Source organism: Gouania willdenowi, chromosome 4 (genome assembly GCF_900634775.1).
Source record: "Gouania willdenowi chromosome 4, fGouWil2.1, whole genome shotgun sequence".
NCBI lineage: Eukaryota > Metazoa > Chordata > Actinopteri > Blenniiformes > Gobiesocidae > Gouania > Gouania willdenowi.
The window spans coordinates 21,038,735-21,060,303 of record NC_041047.1 but is presented as its reverse complement, the minus strand read 5'-3'; the positions used below and the strand labels follow the sequence as shown (position 1 = coordinate 21,060,303).

The 21,569-nt window shown below is 35.4% G+C and overlaps 3 protein-coding genes across 5 annotated transcripts in view; 2 read left to right on the top strand and 1 right to left on the bottom strand.

Annotated features, from left to right (window-relative positions):
• Positions 1-5,409, top strand: part of cpamd8 (C3 and PZP like alpha-2-macroglobulin domain containing 8) — a 56,828-nt gene extending 51,419 nt beyond the window's left edge. Inside the window, 3 exon segments of the mRNA XM_028443542.1 lie at positions 1,455-1,526; positions 3,317-3,485; positions 4,508-5,409. Of these exon segments, the coding sequence (XP_028299343.1) occupies positions 1,455-1,526; positions 3,317-3,485; position 4,508 (242 nt within the window). The 3' untranslated portion in view covers positions 4,509-5,409.
• Positions 5,410-11,983: 6,574 nt separating this feature from the next.
• cimap1d (CIMAP1 family member D) lies at positions 11,984-15,882 on the top strand. 3 transcript variants are annotated; one of them, XM_028443575.1, is made up of 5 exons: positions 11,984-12,326; positions 12,412-12,503; positions 13,522-13,632; positions 14,312-14,425; positions 15,057-15,882. In XM_028443575.1, exons 2-5 carry the CDS (start codon positions 12,455-12,457, stop codon positions 15,542-15,544), a joined length of 762 nt encoding a protein of 253 aa, XP_028299376.1. In that variant the 5' UTR covers positions 11,984-12,326; positions 12,412-12,454; the 3' UTR covers positions 15,545-15,882. The 3 variants fall into 3 exon arrangements, with proteins under 3 accessions (XP_028299376.1, XP_028299378.1, XP_028299377.1); XM_028443577.1 differs by having other exon boundaries at positions 11,984-12,334; positions 12,464-12,503; XM_028443576.1 differs by having other exon boundaries at positions 11,984-12,334.
• Positions 15,556-19,885, bottom strand: cks2 (CDC28 protein kinase regulatory subunit 2). Its single transcript, XM_028443578.1, has 3 exons — positions 19,687-19,885; positions 19,156-19,283; positions 15,556-15,976 (listed from the first exon to the last, which is right to left on the bottom strand). The coding sequence occupies exons 1-3, from the start codon at positions 19,743-19,745 to the stop codon at positions 15,930-15,932; spliced, it is 234 nt and encodes a 77-aa protein (XP_028299379.1). The 5' UTR covers positions 19,746-19,885; the 3' UTR covers positions 15,556-15,929.
• Positions 19,886-21,569: the final 1,684 nt, after the last annotated feature.

The window sequence follows — 21,569 nt, the reverse complement described above, 5'->3', positions numbered from 1 at the left end:
TAATCAAAGTCTTCTGTTTGTTTTATTTTATTTACAGTTGAACGTGTCTTCAAAAGCCACACATTTGTTTCTTTTTGAGTTTGTCTACTTGGTTTCTTTTTCCAAACACATGTATGATAGAAATCAGTTTTCTAACTCAGGTTCTCAAATGGTCTGACCCTGGGACCCACATTTTGCCATGGTTATTAAATCGCTTTTTTTTTTTTTTTTTAAAGGGGACATATGCTATTTTTCACCCAACTCCATTTGTTCTAGGAACCCCCACAAACATAGTATTTGAGGTTTTCCCAAACTCACCTGTTTTCCAGAGTTTTAGCCTCTTAAAAGTCACTTTCTGAGCAGTTCTGAAATCTGGCCATTTTGGGGTCTACTTATGCATATTCATGAGTGGGCGTGTCTATAGATGCTTACTCACTTCATGTCTTGCTTTTTTACAGGGTGATCAGTGATCACCAAGGCTGTTTTATTTTTGCTACCCACACAGTTTAGTTTTACCGGTAGCCATCACTCCTTCGCTAGCGAGAAAAACAATGGCGGACTTTGGCAAAAGTTTTCATCAGATTGTGGGTGGAGTCCATGGGTGGAGTTACCAGTGGAGCGGAGGGTATTTTCTTTCTCAATTTCATTTGTGACGTCACAAATGTGTAAAATTTGAAACGGAGCAATTTTCTCAAGTTATCTCATACAGTATGTGATTAAAAAAAAACTGCAGGGGCGGTGTTTAGCTCAGTGGTTAGAGCGCCCGCCCCATGTACAGAGGCTATAGCTCCTCACCTGCAGCGGGTCCAGGTTCGATTCCCGGCCTGGGACCCTTTCCTGCGTGTCATTCCCTGCTCTCTCTGACCCCTTTCCTGTCAAGCAACTGTCATATAAAGGCCACTAGAGCCAAAAAAATCCTTAAAAAAAAAAAAAAAAACTGCAAAAGTGGATTTTTTCTTGAAATGTCCCCTTTAATTCAACCAACCAAATTTAATTTTTCAAAAATAGCTGTTGAAAACACGCATATATAATCTTTTTTAAAACATAAATCTATATATTTTCATGTGCAACATGAATTTCACAGCAGGCCTTCTCAAAAGAAAAGTTTATTTCAATATAAAAGACAAGTCCAACATGAGAGACATTAATAAGTATTTATTTATTTTTGACCAGCTGTCCGCAACCCACCCAGTACAGGACCGCGACCCACTCTTGGGTTCCGACCCACCAGTTGAGAACTGCTGATCTAACTATTCACCTTGTCTGCTACCTTTGATTCTGCACTTAAACAACCTCCTGATGTCTCATAATTTTGTCTCCATGCACTGTTTTGCATCATTACAAAGGCCCCTAAAGATGCAGCATCCTGTAAAATCCTTTCAAAATAAAACAGTTGGATCAATGACTTTTTTTAGGTGCTGTGGCTATAGTCACCTGCATGTAAATAATCCACCCTGTGTTTGTTATATTTGCAGTGGAAATGACTGGAGACACCCAACCAATAATCAGGCAGGAAACTGAGCAACCCGTCATTGCTGTACACACAGGTAAGCTAAACTTATTCCTCATTGTGTAATGTACACACGTTTCTAACTGGGATGTAACCATATACAGAGTTTTTATGTGTTTATCATATCAGCACTTTTTTATTCTTTTATTCCTGTCATCTCTAGTAGCTGACAGGGCTGATCCATGTGCTAAGACAGGGAGAAACTAGTGTTCAAACGTGATATTGCATTGTGATTATATTAGTAAGTGAGCAAACATAAAGTATACGATTAAAATCAGGGTCAGACGCTCTTGATTCAGTAAAAAAAAAAATCAAAATTCCTCAAAAGAACATTGTGAAACATATTAGTAGCAATAAAGTGTGTTAAATTTTACAGTGAGCACACACACAAAAAGAAAAAAATCAGAGGAGTCAGGGCTGACTTTAAAAACAAATTTTCCGAAATTGAGCAACAGATCAAGAGGAATGTTGGTTTTTTTGTACGTTCGTGTTGTAACATCATCTACTTAATGCTTTTGCCTTTATTATTACTTTAATCTGTCTAATTACATAATTTGTGTTTATTAATGTCTCAGCAGTTAGTTGGATTTTGATTTACTTTAGAAGCATCCTATTACAGTAACCCATTCAAAACTTTTTTTCCCCAAAATAAAGAATTCAATTGAAACTGAAGTAAAGGCCACTGTTTTTCCATAAAGTTAAATGGACTAAGATATGTGTTTACGTTTAGAAGGATGCTTAATTTTCTACGTATTTGTGTAATTAGTAATCGAGTTGAACATAAAGTGAAAAAAAAAAAAAAAAAGATCAAAGGCTTGTGACACGTTGAATGAAAGGCTTTGATGTGGAAAATAGAGATAAAGAGAAGGAATAGAGCAACAGTTTGAATCTCTTTCTCTCCTGTGTGTGTGTGTGTGTGTGTGTGTGTGTGTATGTGTGCGTGTGTGTGCGTGTCCCCGTGTGTCCCTGTGTGTGTGTTTGTGTGTGATGTGGCACAGCCTGCACTGACTTGTTTCCCAACCATCTTCTCCTTCTCTTCTCCTCACAAAGCTGCTCTCAGTCAAAGGTCTCCTTGGTACAAAAAAAAAAAGTTAACGCTTCACACTCACCACAGGAATCCTGTTATGCTTTTTACACACATACGTAACGCACATCCATAGAGGCGCACACACTGCGTCGTTACATGCTCTCACAGGCAAATTATGTGCCCACACGCACGCACATTCAGCTCCACAGAGATAAACCCTGGAGGGATTGGATTAAAAAGAGCACTGTGAAAACAGTCATTGTAAACTATTAAAACACTGACAACATGTCTGCTAAGTGCACAGAGTGTGTAATATGTGGACAGCAGCTGTGCCAAGGAACTGACAGGCTGCACTGGTGCTGCAGAGGAAGCTTGAAGCTCAGGAATGAGTTTCCCTGTGCAGACTTGTCTCATTACGCAGAGACAGAAAGCTCTCATATGAGCTTTGAATTGTTTTTCTACGAGTGTCAAAGAGCAGATAGAAACGTACGTCCTCATCAGTGGGATTCACAGTTAAGCTATCTCTCTTTCAAAGCTAAATTAAAAAAAAGAATTAAAGTGAAAATAAAGTCATTTGTAGGTTACATGATGGAGGGTGGGACCCCTGCTGGCTGTGATGTGGTATCACAGCAATAGATGATCTGTTAGACACACAAAGAACTGTAGAATACACTATTTATTCAATCATCAAATGCTTTATTTCCAATAAAACTAATCCAGTGATCAACCTTTCTGCAGTCGTATGGCCCTGACTTTTTCTTTATCATCTTTGTTTGACATATCACGTGTGATCCCTGCAGTGGAAGAGGAGCAAGGCTCCTACTACTCCTATGACTATGACCCAGATGCCGATCCCTTCCTCGCCGACGCAGAGGGAGGAGTCCACTTTGACCTTTCTGAGAATGGAGGGAATGTAGTGCCTTTACCTGCAGACACGCAGATGGGCACAAAAAACACTCCTGAGCGATGGTAGGAAGGCTTTTCTATTTGTTTTTTTTGTTTTGACGCATTATGATAACCTGTTGCAAGTGATTCTGTATCTGTGATCAATGTTCACATATGTTATCAAATTAATTATTATCATTATATTTAAATCAATTCATTTTTTAAAATTATTTTCTTATTTGTGTTTTTTTTTTTAACTATTTATGTCGTTTTAATTCTTGCTGGAAGCAGAATTCTACAACCACAATTTTTTGTTATGTGTATGAAGCCAGGGTTGGGGTCATTTATAATTGTAATCACATAATTGATAATTAATTACAATTATGGCATAATTGTAATTGTAATGTAAAAGATCTGTTGCCGCGTAAATAAATTGTAATCGAGTTCAGATAATGGACTTTGTAATTGCCATAAAAATTGTCATTTATAATTTAACGCAAAACTTGGGAACCATGTTACAGTTCTATGTACAGTTTTACACATATGTATTTATTAAATTATGTTTTATATCAAGCTTTCCCACATTTTACAATTTTAAAAGAATTAAAATCTAGGGTTACACTGACACAAAAAATGCTCAGACACTCACAGCAAAAATATTAAAACCAATATTTTCATTGATTAAGAAGCCTAACAATGTAAACAATCGATAGGAAAGAAATTAGATGATAGGTATTGGTTTTTTAGTGTATTTTACAGCTGATTTAGGACCTGTTATCATAAGAGATGCTAACAGAAAGCTAACACAAGAGGAAGGTTAACTTTTATCAGGTTATTTATTTCAGGCTCAGTAATTGTAATTGAGAATGTAATTGTAATTAACTAATGATTACAACTGGAAAAAATGTTGGTCACTGTAATCGTAATGGAATTGCCATTGAACATGGGTAATTGAAAATGTAATTGTAACTAAAAATGTAATTGACCCCAACCCTGATGGAAGTATTTGTATAATGATGATAAAAAAAAATAATAATATTCTGATTCTGAACCCAGATCTGAGATTAACTAACTCTATCCCAACCGTGTGGTCTTGTCATACACAGAAAAGTCTAAGAGTGAAGCCACGCCCTCCTCCAAGTGTACATTATTTGTGAATATGCAGGTGAAATGAAAGAGCAATGGGACTTCCTCAGTCTCTGGAGAACAATGAGAGTTTGTGTGGATTATTATTTTGGAGTGTGTGCTTTTTTTTTATATTTTCCTTTTTCCAGCTTTAGTGACCAATAAGCACCATTAATGCCTCTGCCTCTATAATCCATAGAATGAATAATCAAGTATTTATGTTTGTAATTACAACTGACGGTAAAACAAAATGTTTTTGTGATGTTTTCTATCTGTGGTATTTATTTGTAGCTAGTGGTCATATCGTTTTTTTTTTTTTGGGGGGGGGGGGGGGATTTTTCCACCTTGTTGCGTCCCGTGTGCTTTTGGGTTGGTGCGCTCCTCTGAGATAAGTGCTATCCAAACTATGTTTCCTCTTTCACAACAAGCTTTAACCCAGTTATTGAACTGTGTGATAACATTCCTGCACCGATATCCTGCATGGATGAAAAGACATATGTTAACCATATGCTTCGTGGAAACATAAGCTCAAGGGTTTTTCATTTTGCCTCTCTGTTTGTATTAAACTGCTGCGTAAACATGAAGAGGGAGAGGGACGCCTGCGCACATTTCCACCCTTTGCGGTCCCTGACACCAACCGTCAAATCCATCGAACCTCATTTCCTCACACACTCTCCACTTGCGGCCTACCTTGAAATTTGATTGTACAGTTCATAAGCTATGATGTTTTTGTTCTTTTTTTTGATTTTTTTTTGATTCGTGAAGCAATTAAGTTAAAAATTAACAATGAAGTTATGAATTTCTGTAAATGTGCTAAATTTGAATTTGAAAATGTAACCCCAGTTTCATATCAGACTTTGTAACTTTAATAAAATTTCCATACAACTCCAGAATTTGGATCATTGTCTTATTTGTGTACAGAACAGTGTGAACATGGCATGGTTCTTCCATAGTTTAAAAATAAAAAATAAATAAATAAATAAATAAATCACCTTTTTTTTTACTTTTTTGGCCTCTAATTTTTTTCAGCTTTTCAGATTTTTGTCAATTTCTGAACTTAAATAAGATAACGCAATACTAAAATTTCACAAGATATATTGTTGATACGCCTGATTGTTACTTTTGTCAAGGAGATAATACTTCCACTGCTGTTTGTTACTTTCGAAAACGGTTTTCAGAAGTATGTTGGTCAGATTGTTTGCGTGTGTTTGTGTACACAATAACTTAGGATTTGAACGCATTTTGATGAAACTTTCAGGAAGTGTTGATATTGGGACAAGGAACAGCTGATTAAATTTTGATGACGTTCTGGCTACCAAAAGAAAATATATAGACAAATATATCCCATTCATTTTCCCACTCCACACTGTGGAACTTCTGTTAAAGGTTCATTTATTTGTTTGTTCGTCTGTTAGCAAGAACTACTCAACGGGTTTTTACCAAATTTGAACCAATGATAGACCTTTTACGCCATGGAAAATTCAGTTTAATTTCAGGGTAGATCCCATCAATATACTGATTCTGGTTCACTTTCAAAATGAAAAAAATCCCTGTTTCTCATCATTGGTCAAATTTCACAATCTTATATCTTGGTTTGTATAGAATTGTCTTTATAAATTTTGACTCCGTTATGTCGAGTTGGTTCATCAATTATCTCATCAAGTTTCATACAGATTAGATCTGGATTTTCCATTTCACCATGACTTTTGGAAAAAAAATGTGAGTGGCAGTACATTTGGACATACTGTATCATTCTAAATAAGGATACACATTTATTCCAAGACTTTAAAGCAATGGTGTTAAACTCATTTTAGTTCAGGGACCAAATAGGGGCCAGTTTGATCACAAGTATGGGCCACAGGTTTTAGGCGGGAAAACAAACAACTTCATCATTAATGTGGCCAAGTTTGTACTCAGTTATAAATTAGACATACAGTATGGATGGTAATCGACAATATCTAAGCAATAAGTTACATACTTCAATGTCCTTTGATGTATCATTTTTTTGACCAATTTTTAGATTTTGTAGAATACTTTGAGAAAAATTGCAGGATTTTGGATTCTTTCATTAATAGTTCTTTCAACAACTGAATTATTTGGTAGTTTACACAATGATTCATGTTTTCTCTGACTTTTTTACTTTCTCCTGCAGGTGGAATCAGATTCTCTAAAGGGCCGGATTTGGCCCCCGGGCCTTGAGTTTGACACATATGCTTTAAAGTTCCTGATCACAGTGCTATGATCAGGAACACTGATCCACATAACAAAATTTGGCAATTTGCGCTCTCTGAGGGTTCTTGTTATAGTTTCTTTTTTATATTGATTTTTTTATTCTAAAAATTCATACCCAGAGTATGTACAGTATGTATGCATGTGGAAGCCCAGAGTTAATGTTAAATAAAGGCATGGTTATTTTTCCAACAGCATATTGTTGTCTTCCTTCCCTTTCCAAAAAGACATTGTATAGTTATTGCTATCATTATCGTCTATTGTATCGTGAACTCAGTGTATCGTCCCAACCCTAATAATTGCATTGTATTAACATGAGAGGGTTATTATGTATTCTGCATTCTAATAATGACATAGTTCCCATGTGACTAAAAGGATTCATTTGTGCACATCTCTTGCTGTGAGTTTTGATACATTTGTTGAGTCTCTGAAAACAGATATGGGTCAACCAAGAAGCAGCCAGAGGAGAGTCCAAGCTTGTTAAAGTTTAATGTTGGCTCCACACATCAGTCGTCGACCATCTCGGTTATGAGGCCTGAGCTCCGGCTTCAACAATCCGTCAAACCCCAACAACAAATCCACACTGGGATTAGAGGAGGTCAAAGGAGGCTAAAGTGGGACAAACTGACAATCGTCTCTGTTTCTTTTAGTTTCCGACTGTGTGATACAGCTGTACATGTGGAATTTCAGACAGGAGCCGGGTGTTGCCAGACGGTGGGCGCTTAGGTTGGAAATTCCTTCCACTTCACTGCAAGATGGTCCCACTCAGAGAAACATTTGATAAACACATACAGTCTCATTGCCAAACGGGCTCTATTTTTAAGAGACTTCTGTTTGAAAGAAGACAAAGTACCAAATGCAAGTGTCTTCTATTGTTTATGTTTTGAACATCATTTACATATAATTCAAAACTGAATGTGCAGATTAGAATATTAAAAATACCTGTTGGTTCTCAAACAGTTTTGGCTCTAGTACCCCTCCTTTGTAACGTTTTGCTTAGAAAACTATATAAAAACAACTATAGAGCATAATGATGGAATGAATGAGTGATAACATATTTTAAAGAATCTCATTTTGTAAATAAGTAGAATGAAAGAGTGCTTATTGCCTCCTGAATAGATTTATTTCTATAGATTTTATCATTTACCGTCATCTCCCGTCTGGTGTGAAACCCAAACGAACCCTTGTATTTTTAATAAATGTTCTAATCAAGATAATTTCTATTATCGTTTTGTGTGTTTTTGGTGTAATTTTGTGTGTTTTTGGCGTTATTTTATGTGTTTTTGGTGCTATGTTGTGTGTTTTTGGTGTAATTTTGTGTGTTTTTGGCGTTATTTTATGTGTTTTTGGTGTCATTTTGTGTGTTTTTTATGTAATTTTGTGTGTTTTTGGTGTAATTTTGTGTGTTTTTGGTGCCATTTTGTGTGTTTTTGGTGTAATTTTGTGTGTTTTTGGTGCCATTTTGTGTGTTTCTGGTGTCATTTAATGTGTTGATGGTATTATTTAAATTATTCTATCTCAGTCTGTGTGTTTTTGGTTGTTTCTTATGTCGTTTTGTACGTTTCTCTGTTATTTTTGTGTATGTTGTCGTGATCTTGTGTATTTTTCTCTCATTTAGTGTGTCTTTGTTGTCATTTTGTGCGTTGCTGGTAATGGTCAGTATTTCTTCCAGTGGGCTGATAATAATCATAAATAAATAATACATTTGAAAGAATCTCATATTGTTAATAAGTGGAAAGAAACAGTAGTGGTTCCTAACCTTTTTTGAATCGTGACCTCATTTTGATATCAAGAATTTCTGGCCACCCCAGGGACATATTTTTTTCAATAGTTTGTTTTTGATCGTGTTTGAGCTCAGATTTATTTATCTATTTATTTCACAAAGTGATATTTTAGTTGTTTGAGATTGTGTGTTGTTTTAAAAATAAAAAAAAATAATTTAAAAAAAAAATTTAAAATGTATTATCATTTTTCAGAAATTTCACATGGGGTCCTGACCCCAGGGTTGAAAAAACACTGAGAAACTCTGGTCTACATTACTGAAAAGGTTTTGACTATCGTGCATATGTGACACGTATAGGATAAGTTGGCTGAACCTAGACAAATGATTATTTATAGTTACCGTAATCTACACCTGTGAAAAAACCTTTGTACACCAATGAAGTTTGTCATAGTATAGAAGAGGTCAACTGATGTGGGATTTTCAAAGGACGATGCAGATACAGATTTTTTTTTATTATTATTTCAGCTGATGGCCGATATCTAAAGCTGATTTTGGAAGCCAATATTTGAGGCTGGTATACTTTTTTTTTTTTTTAAAGCACATTGATTATGAAAGACAATCATATGATAGAAATGTATATATAAGAAATTAAATTAAATACACCATTAGACCTCTTAACATTTATTGAACTTTAAATATACCTGTACACAACCAAGTAAAACTAATATCCTTATCCTATTAAGGATATAATTTAATATAAGGATATTTGATCAGGCACTATTATATTATATCCTTATCCTATTATATTGGCTTTTTATTGGTAAGCTTATTGGCTTCTACCTCTCCCATACACATGCTTTTATTATTATTACTTTTTGTTGTTGTTGTTGTATATTGATGGATAATGGATGTTTTTTTATGTTCTTTCTCTTTTCCTTTAATGAATACTCTAAAATGCTTAAAAGAAATAATAATAATAATAATAATAATAATAATAATAATAATAATAATAATAATAATAATAATAATAATAATGACCGATCTGAATTAATACAGGGGAAAAAAGGGTTTTGTCTTTGCATTGTTTTTTTTGTTTTTTTGCCAGTTTTTTGCTATTTTGTGTTTTTGGAGTCATGTGTGTGTTTTTTTTTTTTTTTTGCGTCCTTGTTGTGATTGTGTATTTTTCTGTAATTTTCTGCATTTTTGTTGAGCGTTTGTGTGTTTTTGGAACTAGTCAGTAAAGTGTTGTTTTTTTGTGTTTTTGTAGACATTTTGGTTAAGCGGTTGTTGTGTCTGTCTTTGTTGTCATTTTGTGTATTTTTTGTGCACTTTGTCCATTTTGCTGTCGATTTGTGTGTTTTGGAAATTATTTGGTATTATGTCAGGCTTTAAATTCCTTCCAAATTCTTGAAATACAATTTTTGGGGATTCGTTTTTTTTTGGGGAGCCTCCGGGCCACCGGTTGTCCATGTCTGCTCTATAGTATAGTGTATTGTTGCAGACACAGGTCACAGTTCATCGTGCCTACCAATCAGGTAGATCTGCTGCACCTGCACAGTTGAACACGGCTGTGAGCCGTTAGCAATCAGATGGACTGGAGTTTATAAAGAGGGTTTTCACTCTCAGTTCAGTTGCTGTAGGAATGAGACTCAGACGGTTCTGCACCATGTGATGGCCTTATTTAAAAGTTGACTTTAACGCTAAACGTGTCAATGGTTGATGAAAGTACTTCTTTAATTGTTTGTGCTGAATACCTCCCTTCAGAGGTGGAGAAAGTACTAGTTCAGTACTCAAGTAAAAGTGAAGCGACTTGAATAAAAAATGACTGGTAAAAGTATTGGAGTTGCTCCCTTACTTGAGTAAAAACAAAAAAGCACATGCTGCTAAATGCAGTGAAGTAAAAAAACAGAGTTTATAAATCAGCAAATTCAATATCTTTCTTTTTTTTAAGAACTTGTTGAAAACTGGTACAAATAAATGAATCTGTTACTATTTATTAACACCTGGAGAATTTAGCACTTATTAAAAATACAATTTGTTCATTTCAAGAAAAAGTAATAATGCAAATGCTCAATAAATCCCAGAGCAACATTTTTGTTCTTTTTCCTTTGTGACATCATCTTCGAAGGTCTTAAAAGTAATGAGCTCATTTTTTAAAATGTAAGGAGTAAAAAGTACAGATGTTTAAAAAAGTAAGGAGTAAAAGTAAAATACAGATACTAGAGAAAAACTTCTTTAGTACAGTAACAAAGTATTTGTGCATCGTTACTTGTCACCTCTGCCTCCCGACTAGTTGTGCGTCCGAACCCAGAACTCACTCACACATGCTGTCCCTTAGAGGAGGAAAAGCCGAAAGTGACACATGTTGTGCAGCTGTTTGTTAATAGATGTGCCTGTGACATTTTTCATCAGCAAATGTAACCTATAATTGTCTTTGTGGTAAGACTTTAAGTTCAAATTATTGAGGTCAACTGGCAAATTTTTGTTGCCATGATTTTTTTAGTTATTATGTGCGTTGTCTTTTTGTGTATTTTTTTTTTTTGTCATTTTGTGAAATTTCTAGGCCATTTTGTGTGTCTTTGAAGTCCTTGTGTATATGTTGTTGGTTTTGTAGTCCTTTTGTCTGGGCTTTCTTGGCGTTTCTTGAGTTTTTAGATCTTTCGTGTGTTTATGAATTCATTTTGTCTATTTTCTTGTCAATTTGGCAAATTTTTGTCGCCTTTTTTGGGTGCGAGGTTTTTTTTTTAGTCATTATGTGTGTTATTGTTGTCTTTTTGTGTATTTTTCTGTCATTTTGTGCAATTTCCTGGGCATTTTGTGTCTTTGTATTCCTTTTGTCTGGGTTTGCTTGGTGTTTTTTGAGTTTTTAGATCTTTTCTGTGTTTTTGAATTCATTTAGTCTATTTTCCTGTCAATATGGCACAGTTTTGTTGCCTTTTTTGTCTTTTTAGTCATTGTGCGTTTCTGTTATTTTTTGTTATTGTTGCCTCTTTGTGTATACTTCTCTGTCATTTGGTGCAATTTCGCGGACGTTTTGAGTGTGTTTGAAGTCCTTTTGTATATGTTGTTGTTTTATAGTCGTTTTGTGTTTAAGTGGTTAAGTGTGTCTTATCATTTTGTGTACTTTTGTTGACATTTTGCTGTCGTTTGGGTGTTGTGTTGGGCTTCATATAACTTCCAACTCCCTGAATTACAACTTTGTTTTGGGGGTTGCACAAAATTAGACCGTGGGCCACCAGTTGCCCCTGGGCCACCAGTTGCCCCTGGGCCACCAGTTGCCTATAAGTTACAGAACTTCACATGATGGAAACACTTGCTGCTGTGACAACAGGTCAGCAATGCAGGGGACCAACTAACAACACACTCATACACCCTGTAGTCTCTGTGGTGACTGCATGCATGGCTGAAGAGTGATATGAATGAGTGAAAGCACAAAGGAGGGAGAGAGGGGATCTTGGTTTCATGGTTTGCAGGGAGAGCTTGCGTTACATGAGAGTGAATCGGAGTGATGACACTGTGTGGCAGCTGAGTGCACCTATACATCCAGCTCTGTGGCGTTAAGGAGGGAGGGAGGGCTTGTTTACCTGTCCATGCACAGGAGGAGAGTTTGACACAAAGGACCATCCAGATAAAGTCCCTGTCCAGGGGCGGAGGAGGCTTTGTTGTGCAGGTTTGATCTGTTTTGCAGAGCTCAGGTTTCCTTGATGAAATTAGGGATTGATCCTGGATCTGATGGTGGATGCAGAGAATGTAGAATGATGTCTCTACAGAAGAAAATGGAAAAGCTGGACATGGATTCAAGGAGTGACACTGAAAGCTGAATCAGATCTCACAGGGGACACTTTCCTGTACGAAGGTGACTGTATTTTACTTTCTATGGAGTAAAAAATGGTGCTGATAATGTCTTTTAATGTTCTCTCTGCACCTATACAGTCATATTTCTGCACCTAAAGGACTTTTTTTTATATAATCTTCGATGAGTCAGATGGAGAAAAAATATCCTGTCATTACAGGGCGAGAGAAGGGTAAGTCTAGTAAATAATGTAACATTCCTACACAAATATTGCCTTACTGATGTGTGGATGAAGCCTTAATTATTCCTTTTAATCACCATGTTTATGGTCATGTTGTTTTATGGCACTGGGTTGATTAGAGTTGAGCTTTACCCAGTATGAGCTCAGAGCAGGCCTGTTAGGACTCGCTCTATAAGCCTCAAAATATGCTTTTGCTTGCTTGTCTTGTGCACATGCCACTGAGGTTCATGTGGTGATGTAATGCTTTTCATCTGATAACTGTGTATACAGAGGTGAAAGTCATGGATTACAAGTACTCACGCTACTGTAATTGAGTTGCTTTTATGGTACTTGTATATTTCTAAATCAGAAATACTTAAGTACGTTTTAAAAGAAGTAAAGTCAGTTGTTACATTCCTATACCCAACCATTGCTAAGTATATATATATATATATTTTTTTTTTTAAATAAATGACCAGACAACAATCAAATGCATCACATCATAGCTGACCAACCATATTAAATGTAATGTACGATGCCAAAACAGCATTAAATAGAAGTTATTTCCTCAGTTTTAGAGTTCATTAATGTAGCTATACTTACAGCCTGAGAATTGTTTAATTTGTAACTGAATTCATTGGTGTTTTAATTTATTGATAAAAATGAATTGTACATTTTTATACAGATGCTTTTGTGGAAAATAAATTTAGTTCCAATTGTGACAGATTTGGTCTTTTTTTTTTTTTTTTCAAAGTTTATACATGAGATGTTTCCTGTATACAGGAACCGTATTTGGTAACTTGTAACTTTTACATTGAGTACTATTCAATTGACCTACTTTTTTTTTTTCCTTGTACTTGAGTATTTGATGTGACTTACTTGTAATTGAGTAAAATTGAAATCAAGAAACAGTAGTTCTACTTGAGGATGATATATCAGTACTAGTTACACCTCTGTGTGTAAACATCAGACAGTACAACATGTAGATGCTGTTATTCATCCTGAGTGTGTGTGTGTTTCCTTTTATAAGGACCAGGACCTGGGCGCTATGGCCTTCCCCCCACCATTGGATTCATTGGTCATGATTTCACTAAACCAACAGGCCCTGCTTTCTCCTTCCATGGCAGACTGAGTGACAGCAGTGAGCATTTGTTTCTCCTTTATATAACTCATTTAACATAAATAAATACAGGTTTTGCTTTTTTTAAAGTCTATATCAGTGGTTCTCAAACTTTTTTTGACTCAAGTACCCCATTTCTCTTATTACTAAATCCAAGTACCGGTACCCCCTTTGTCCACTACAACATTTTGCTCAGAATACTATGATAAAACATTTCTAGAGCATAATGATAGAATGAATAGAAGATCCTATTGTAAATAAGTAAAAGGAACCTGTATTTAGTGCCTAATGATTAGATTTTTTTCTAGTTTTTAATCAGGTAATATCCATAATCCAGCCAGTTCAGTTCACGTTCTAATCAAAATCATTTCCATCATCTTTATTATTTCTAAACTCTCTCATGTACCCCCTGTAACGCCATCGTGTACCCCTATATGAGAAACACTGCTCTATATAATCATGTGAATAATTCCTGAAAAGCAGAACCGATGCCTTGAAAATCTCGCGAATTAATATCTGGACTACTTTAAATTTTCGTCATGAATATTGATGTGATGTTAAGTAAACGCCGCTAGGGGGAGACATTACTTAAATTGTCACTGATAGTTATCTATGACATTTGTCTTTCCAGCTGTTTATGGACATGTATTTATTTATTTCAGTTGTAAACTATTACAATCCGTCATTGCTTTCATTACAGTTTACTGTGTTGACTCAAGTCCAGGCCCTAAATATTGCGTTGATGCAAAAATGACTCGCTTTGGAAAGGATGGAACACCTGCTCACTCCATGTTGAGCAGAGTTAAAGCACAGAGTAAGTTCTTTTCCCCCCAATATTATTACTTTTAAAGGTTGGGGTCAATTATAATTGTAATTGCAAAACTGATAACTAGATACAATTGAGTATATTAAAACATCTGTTGCAGTTAAATTGTAACCGAGTTCAGATAATTGACTTAAAAATTATCAACTATAATTTAACAAAAAACTTGGGAACCATTTTACAGTTCTACACATATAGTTAATTATTAAAATGTTTTATATCAAGTTTTCCAACATTTTACCATTTAAAAGAAAAAATAAATAAAAAATATCTAGGGGTATACTGACAAAAAAGGCTCAGACGCCCACATCAAAAATATTAAAACCTATATTTTCATTGTTTCGGAACCCTAACAAGGTAACCAATAGAAATAAATTAGATGAGATGCTAACATAAGAGAAAGGTAAACTTTTATTTATTTCAGGCTCCATAATTGTAATTGAACTTTAGTTATTGAGAACGCAATTGTAATTGACTTTGAGGATTAAAAAAATTATAACTGGAAAAAATGGCTGCAACTAATCCTAATCGAACATGTCATTGTAACTGACCCCAACCGTGATGGAGATGTGTGCGTGACACTTTGTCTGTTGTTTTAGCTGACCTGTTCTTTGTTTACCAGAGGAGCTGCTCCACACACCTGGTCCTGGTGCTTACAGCCCTGAACGAGTTCCCCCATGTAACCTGCAGCGAAGACCCCCATCCTACACAATGGGTTCCCGCACAAACTACCGCACTGTGGACACCGTCCCCGCTCCTAACAAGTACTGCCTGCCCCCTCTGCTTGGCCCTCAAGTCCCAAACAAACCTGCGAGTGCAAGCTACTCCATGTCAGCTAGTCTCAGCTCAGGAGGACCCTCGGTGGATTTGGCTAACACTCCTGGCCCGTGTAACTACAACAGTACAGATCCAAGTGTTTATCTGCCACGGCAACCCGCCTTTTCCATGCTGGGGCGACACAGTGTACCCAGAGACAGGACCAAGAAACCAGGGCCAGGAACATACAACCCAGAAAAGGTCACGGTTCACAAGAGCCGGGCCCCGGCCTTCTCCCTGGGCATCAGGCACTCTGATTATGTCACCCCGTTAGTGACCAGTGTTTCTGACTGAACTCATAGACATGGAGATGAACATTTTTATTAGATTCTTTGAGTAACAAAGAAAATCATCATTACCGTCAGGGTAAAACTATTATCTAAAGATATATATTTGCACATATCACAAATATGACAGAACAGATCATGTTTAAAAAAAGACACTGTTTAACAGAAAATTACTTGTGAGAAGATGACATTAAATAATCCAAAAATGTGACTTTAAATGGTTTGTAAGGCTTTCACTCTTAGAAAAATTAGCTACAGTCTTCCACGGCCTCTAAAAACTGAGGGGGACGAAAGTACAACGACAAAAACGATAAAACAAATTACATAAGAACATATGTAATGAACATGTGAGGCCGGTGCAGGGCAGCAGGGTGGATAGCAGACGGCTGTGCTTAGTCCTCCCTGGGGAGGGGTCGTCTGAAAAGCAGTATGTGTGGCTCTGTTAAAGACAAAAAAAGGGCTCAGACTCAGTATTACAACCTGTAAATAAAATAATGTGAGACACACATCTGTGGGTCATCTTTACAGTGCAATCATTATACTGTAATGTAAATATTAGAATATAGAAAGAGTACATCTATGTTATTAGTGTCTATCCTAAGTCTGTTGATGTTGTAATCATTCCTCCTACAGTCCTGTTGCAGAGACGTACAGTAAATGAAGAATAATAAAATAGATGAATAAGAAAATAAATGATTAACTTGAACTTAAAATGTGAGCTCCTATCAGAAGCTGGCACTCTGAAATTACTAGAGGTGTCTTGATCCGATATTGATATTGGTCCAATATCAGCAAGAAAACGAAAATCGGATTTTATCAAAATGCATCTAAAATCTCTGATATAAGCACTTTGATAAGTTTTTGTCCCCGCCCTCAATTGTTCCCACCTTATACTGACAGTAAAAAATAACTGAAGTGAACTTGAATTGTTGACTATTGTTCTCTGTTTGAGGAACATCACTTGATTAAGCCTTTTCTAACATTCCACACTACAAAAATAGGAATAAAAATATGTATGAGCCACATCGGATCGATTATCAACCAATACTCAAGGCTGCAATATCTGTATCATATCGGAAATTAAAAAGTTGTATTGACATCTCTAGTGATAACTAGCTGTCTTTAGATGACTGTAAACTCATCCTTCATGTCCAGCTTCAGTCAATACAGATGCTGAAGCTAACAGTAGGATTTATAGTGGATGGGAATCTCGACACAAGTGTGAAACTCATTTTAGATTAAAAGCCAAACACAACCCAGTTTGATCTTTAGGTGTGAAAATTAGTAATTTCCTTTAATGTGCCCTAGTTTGCACTTCCATGTACAAATGATATATAAAGTATGAAAAGCACCAACAATATCCAAGCAATAAATGACAGATATCAGTCACTGCAAGATAATAACTTCACATTTTTCCTCCAACATTTTTTTATTTATTTTGGATAAATAATGTGAGGACATTTGCTAGATTTGAAATGACTAGCATCATGTGATCTAAGCATGGGGAACCTGTGAGCCCTCCAAACATTATGGGGTTTTATTAAATGTGTGTATTTGAAGGGGCAGAAATATCTGTTTATATGACCCAGATTCTCAGCTGTTTTCACTAACGTATCACATCGAAATTGTTTAACCGCATTTATAAATGTACAGTATCTACTTCACCTGAACCTCCAAACTTGGAGAGAAGACTGTTGAAAAGCTAAAGGAGAAATACCAGGGATTCAACCCACAACCTCTTGTTGTGAGGCAGTAATGTTACTGGCAGCAACACAAAGTGGCCCATCAAATGTTAATGTCACATTAGCATCACCTCTGACTATGAGTTCATGCTAAAGGATGTTGCAGATGGAGGTAAAGGCAACAGATAAAATAAAATATTAGAGGCATTGATCGTCTGCTGATAAACTGATGACTTGCTTTTTTAAGGCCGTGAGACCAACTTGTCAGATTAAAGCGTGTTATCCAGCTCACAGAATTATTATTATGCAGTGTAAAAATGATAAAGGATAGCATTAATCAATATGGAAAACATTATTAAATTGATTATATTGGTCACTCAATGTTCTACACCTATTACCGTAAATATTATCATCACAAGGGTTTGTTTATTTGTGTTTGTCTCTCAGCAGGATTATATCAAAAGTACTGAACAGACTTTGACTACATTTTAACCAAAGATACACCTCATGCAATGGAAGATTCCATTACATTTTGGAGCGGATCTGGATCAATATTCTGATTCTGTTTCGATATTAGGAAAATCCCTATCTCTCATATTTGCAAAATTTCAAAAATGTCTATCTCAGTTCTTAATTGATCAATCTTTATGAAATTTGACGCCCTAATGTTAGGTTGGTTCATCAATAATCCCGCACAGTTTATTCCAGATTTTATTGCACATTTCATTGTGATTTTAATTGATGATTAAATACAATCATGATGTAATTATAATTGTAATTGAAAGAGAAAAAAAACTATTGGTGTTGTAATCATAATTGAACTGTAATTGAGTTCAGATAATTGACTTTGTCATTACAATCAGGAATGTCCCGATATAAATTTTTCACTTCCGATACGATACCAATATCGATCCGCTACAATATCAGCATGAACCATACATACTTTTATTACTTATTTTGTAGTGTGGAATGTTAGAAAAGGCTTGATAAAGTGATGTTACTCAGCAACAGTAGGTATGAGAAAAACTGACCCATTTATTATTAACCAATTGGTTACATACATTTTAACCTTCAACATAATATCTACTGTATTCTACATTTGAATAAATATAACATCAGATTTTAGATGCAGTCCCATAAAATCGAATATTCGTTTTCTGGCTGATATCGGACCGATATCAATCTCGGATCGGGACACCCGTAATTGTAATTGTCATGGAAAATCTATAAAAAGCTGTCAATTACAATTTAATCAAACGCAAACCTGTGGAACCATGTTACAGTTCTATGACTTATACATATGTAGTTAACAATTATTAAAAAATGTTTCATATCAAGTTTACCTGTCAGTTCTCTTTAGAATCATTTCAACATTTAAAAATAACTTAAACCTAGGGGTATAGAGACAGAAAAAGGCTCAGATGCCCACCCCAAAAATATTAATATTAATATCAATATTTTCATTGATTAGGAAGCCTAACAAAGTAACCAAGAGATGAAAAACCAAACAGATGATAGATAATATTTTTAGTATATTTTGCAGGTGAATTAAGACATGGGTTAAAACTGACCCATTATCACAGGAGATGCTAACAGAAAGCAAACGCAAGAGGAAGGATAGTAATTGAGAACGTGAGTGACTTTCAGGGGGAAAATAACTGTATTTGGAAAAAATGCTAATTGAGTTGTAATTAAACATAGATAATTGAATACATCATTCTAATTGACCCCAACCCTGGTGCCCATACATTTGGACCTAATGTATTGTTTTTTGTGCTGTTATAAATGAAAAGATGCTCTGCTGGGGTTAATTGATTAATAAATGTATTTATTTTTCCTAACACCCCTGCTCTATAGTGTTGAAAGCAGAACATACAATCCTCACCAGTGGTATAAAAAGCAGTTTCAGTGTGTGGGTCCATGCTGGAGGACTGACCTGGTTTGTGTACCATGTAGTGGATCCAGCCCTGGCTCTGCTGCACACCCAGTCCTCTCCACTCTTCCTCGGCCATTAGGTGGGAGGGAGGCACCAGTTTGGACAGCTGCTTCGGAAGCACAACATGTCTGTGGAAAGGCCATTAATATTAATGATAACAACATTAAACGCTCTCACAACATTATCAGGCAGAAACAGCTGAAGAAACGATACACGAAAGCAATGAGCGACCTGTGTTTGATTATTATCAATAAAGTTGAATTGAATTACTCTTTCTTTCTGATTTACAGGAAGGTTAGCCTAGCCGTTAGCTTGTAGCTGTTGTGATTGCGCAATGCGCATTGCTACAATGGCACACAAATTCTGTATTTATCAACTCTACTACTTTAGTCACATAATCAATTAATTCAGCAAAACAAAGGCGATATAATGTTATATTATGTTTTACTCATTTATACGTAGGAAAAGTTATCATTTTAGTATGACGTTAATCAATGACTCAGCACTGAATGTACTAAACTACTTCACTACCTGTACTCGAACTCGTCGTCGTTGTATTTGTCGGAATAGAAGATTTGTTTCTTCGACATGTTCGCTCGTTGTCTCTGTGTGAGTAGTAGAAACAGAGTTAACAGAGTCTTTCAGCAGGAGTGTGTTGAGCTATGATGAGGAAAAAGCCGCTGTTGCTGACATCTGCCGCCGTCACAAACACCATTCAAACCTCACGCGCTCTCACCCGATTGGTCCAAACAGAAGTAGGCGGGACTCACATAGATCGTCTATTATAAAGAAAGAGCGAGAACACTTGGCTGCTATAAACCTGCTAGTAGTGAAAGAGTTCTGTAAGTCGACTAATTAAGCTATACATTTTGCATAATAATGACATTACATAATTCTTACGTTGTACTTTAATTGCATGAAATTATCATTTGTGTATTTAACACTAATAATAACTCTTAACATATTTTTACTTACCTCGCAGTAAATTTTACATAGTGTAACATCACTTCTAAGTTTCGCTAGTTTGCTGCCTTATGGTATGAGGCTCTTCCTGTACGGCCCACACTTGTCGTTTGTTGTATATTACGGAAGCCTATTGCTTATATTGCCTCTAAGTTTCTGTTTTTATGAATAAAGTTTCTGTTTTTATGAGTGAAGTTTCTGTTTTTATGAGTAAAATAAATCCTGTTTTTATTAGTAAAGTTTCTGTTTTTGTGAGTAAAATAAATCCTGTTTTTCCATTAGGATTTACTTTACTCGTAAAAACAGAAACTTTACTCATAAAAATAGGATTTATTTTACTCATAAAAACCGAAACTTTTCTCATAAAAACAGAAACTTTTTTTTATTATTCAAGTGAATGCAATAACCTTCCGTCGTATATTAATGTAGTTTAACTAAATAATAATTTTTAATACTGGCTGAGAAAGGAAAGCCACGACTGCGACTTTTTTTTTTTTTTTTTTTTTTTTTTTTTTCATTTTTGGAACACGGGTTTGTCCCAGATATGATACTAAGTTTCCGACTTTGTAAAAGTAACTTGCTCGCATCACAGATCTTTAGCTGATATTTTTGAGAATGTTCTGCTTATTTATTTATTTATTTTTATATTTTTTGGTTCAATGTTTTTGGAAAAATGAAAAACCTTCTAATAATACATTTTTAAATATATTTTTTCAATGCAACGCTCAACCTAGTCCCGGACCTTTATTATCTTTGTTTAGATGATAATGTAACTAATGTTTTCTTATAGATTTTACTAAAGTGATATTATTATAATTTTTTTTGTGCCAAAAAAGAAATTTTTGGAGGTTTTAAAAAGCCAATATTTTATGTATTTGCCAATAACCGATATTTCGGTCAATAGCCGACATATTAAAATAATGAACTTTAAATAGTAACATTGTAAATAAGAAAAGGCAATCCAAACTGTATTTACGGACTACAATGTACAAAAATATTGAAAAATAAATGGATGAATCAAAAATAGGCAAATTGTGACTGTAAACAATGAACTTGTGCATTTCTCCCAGTGTTGTAATTTGTAATCATTTCTGATGATATAAAAGTGGTAGCTTATAATGCAGAAAGCACAGAGCCACAGAATTTCTATGAATCAAAAAAGTGAATACATCAGTTACATATTATAGCATGACCGATGAATCAGCTGAGCTATTAACCAATGTGGAATATTCAGCGAAAGCTAAAATCGGCCTGATTAATTGGCCGCACTGATTAATCAGTCGGGCTCCGGTTTTTACCCTGTAACGTCTCATCTTGCTTCATTAATGTCTTTTTTCCATACATTGGTAGGAGAGTTTAATGCCGCAATTGATGCTTTTGGTTCATGATGCTTTTTCAGTAATACATTATAGAATTTCTTGCATCCCTTAAGAAAATCCCAATGTGCAACA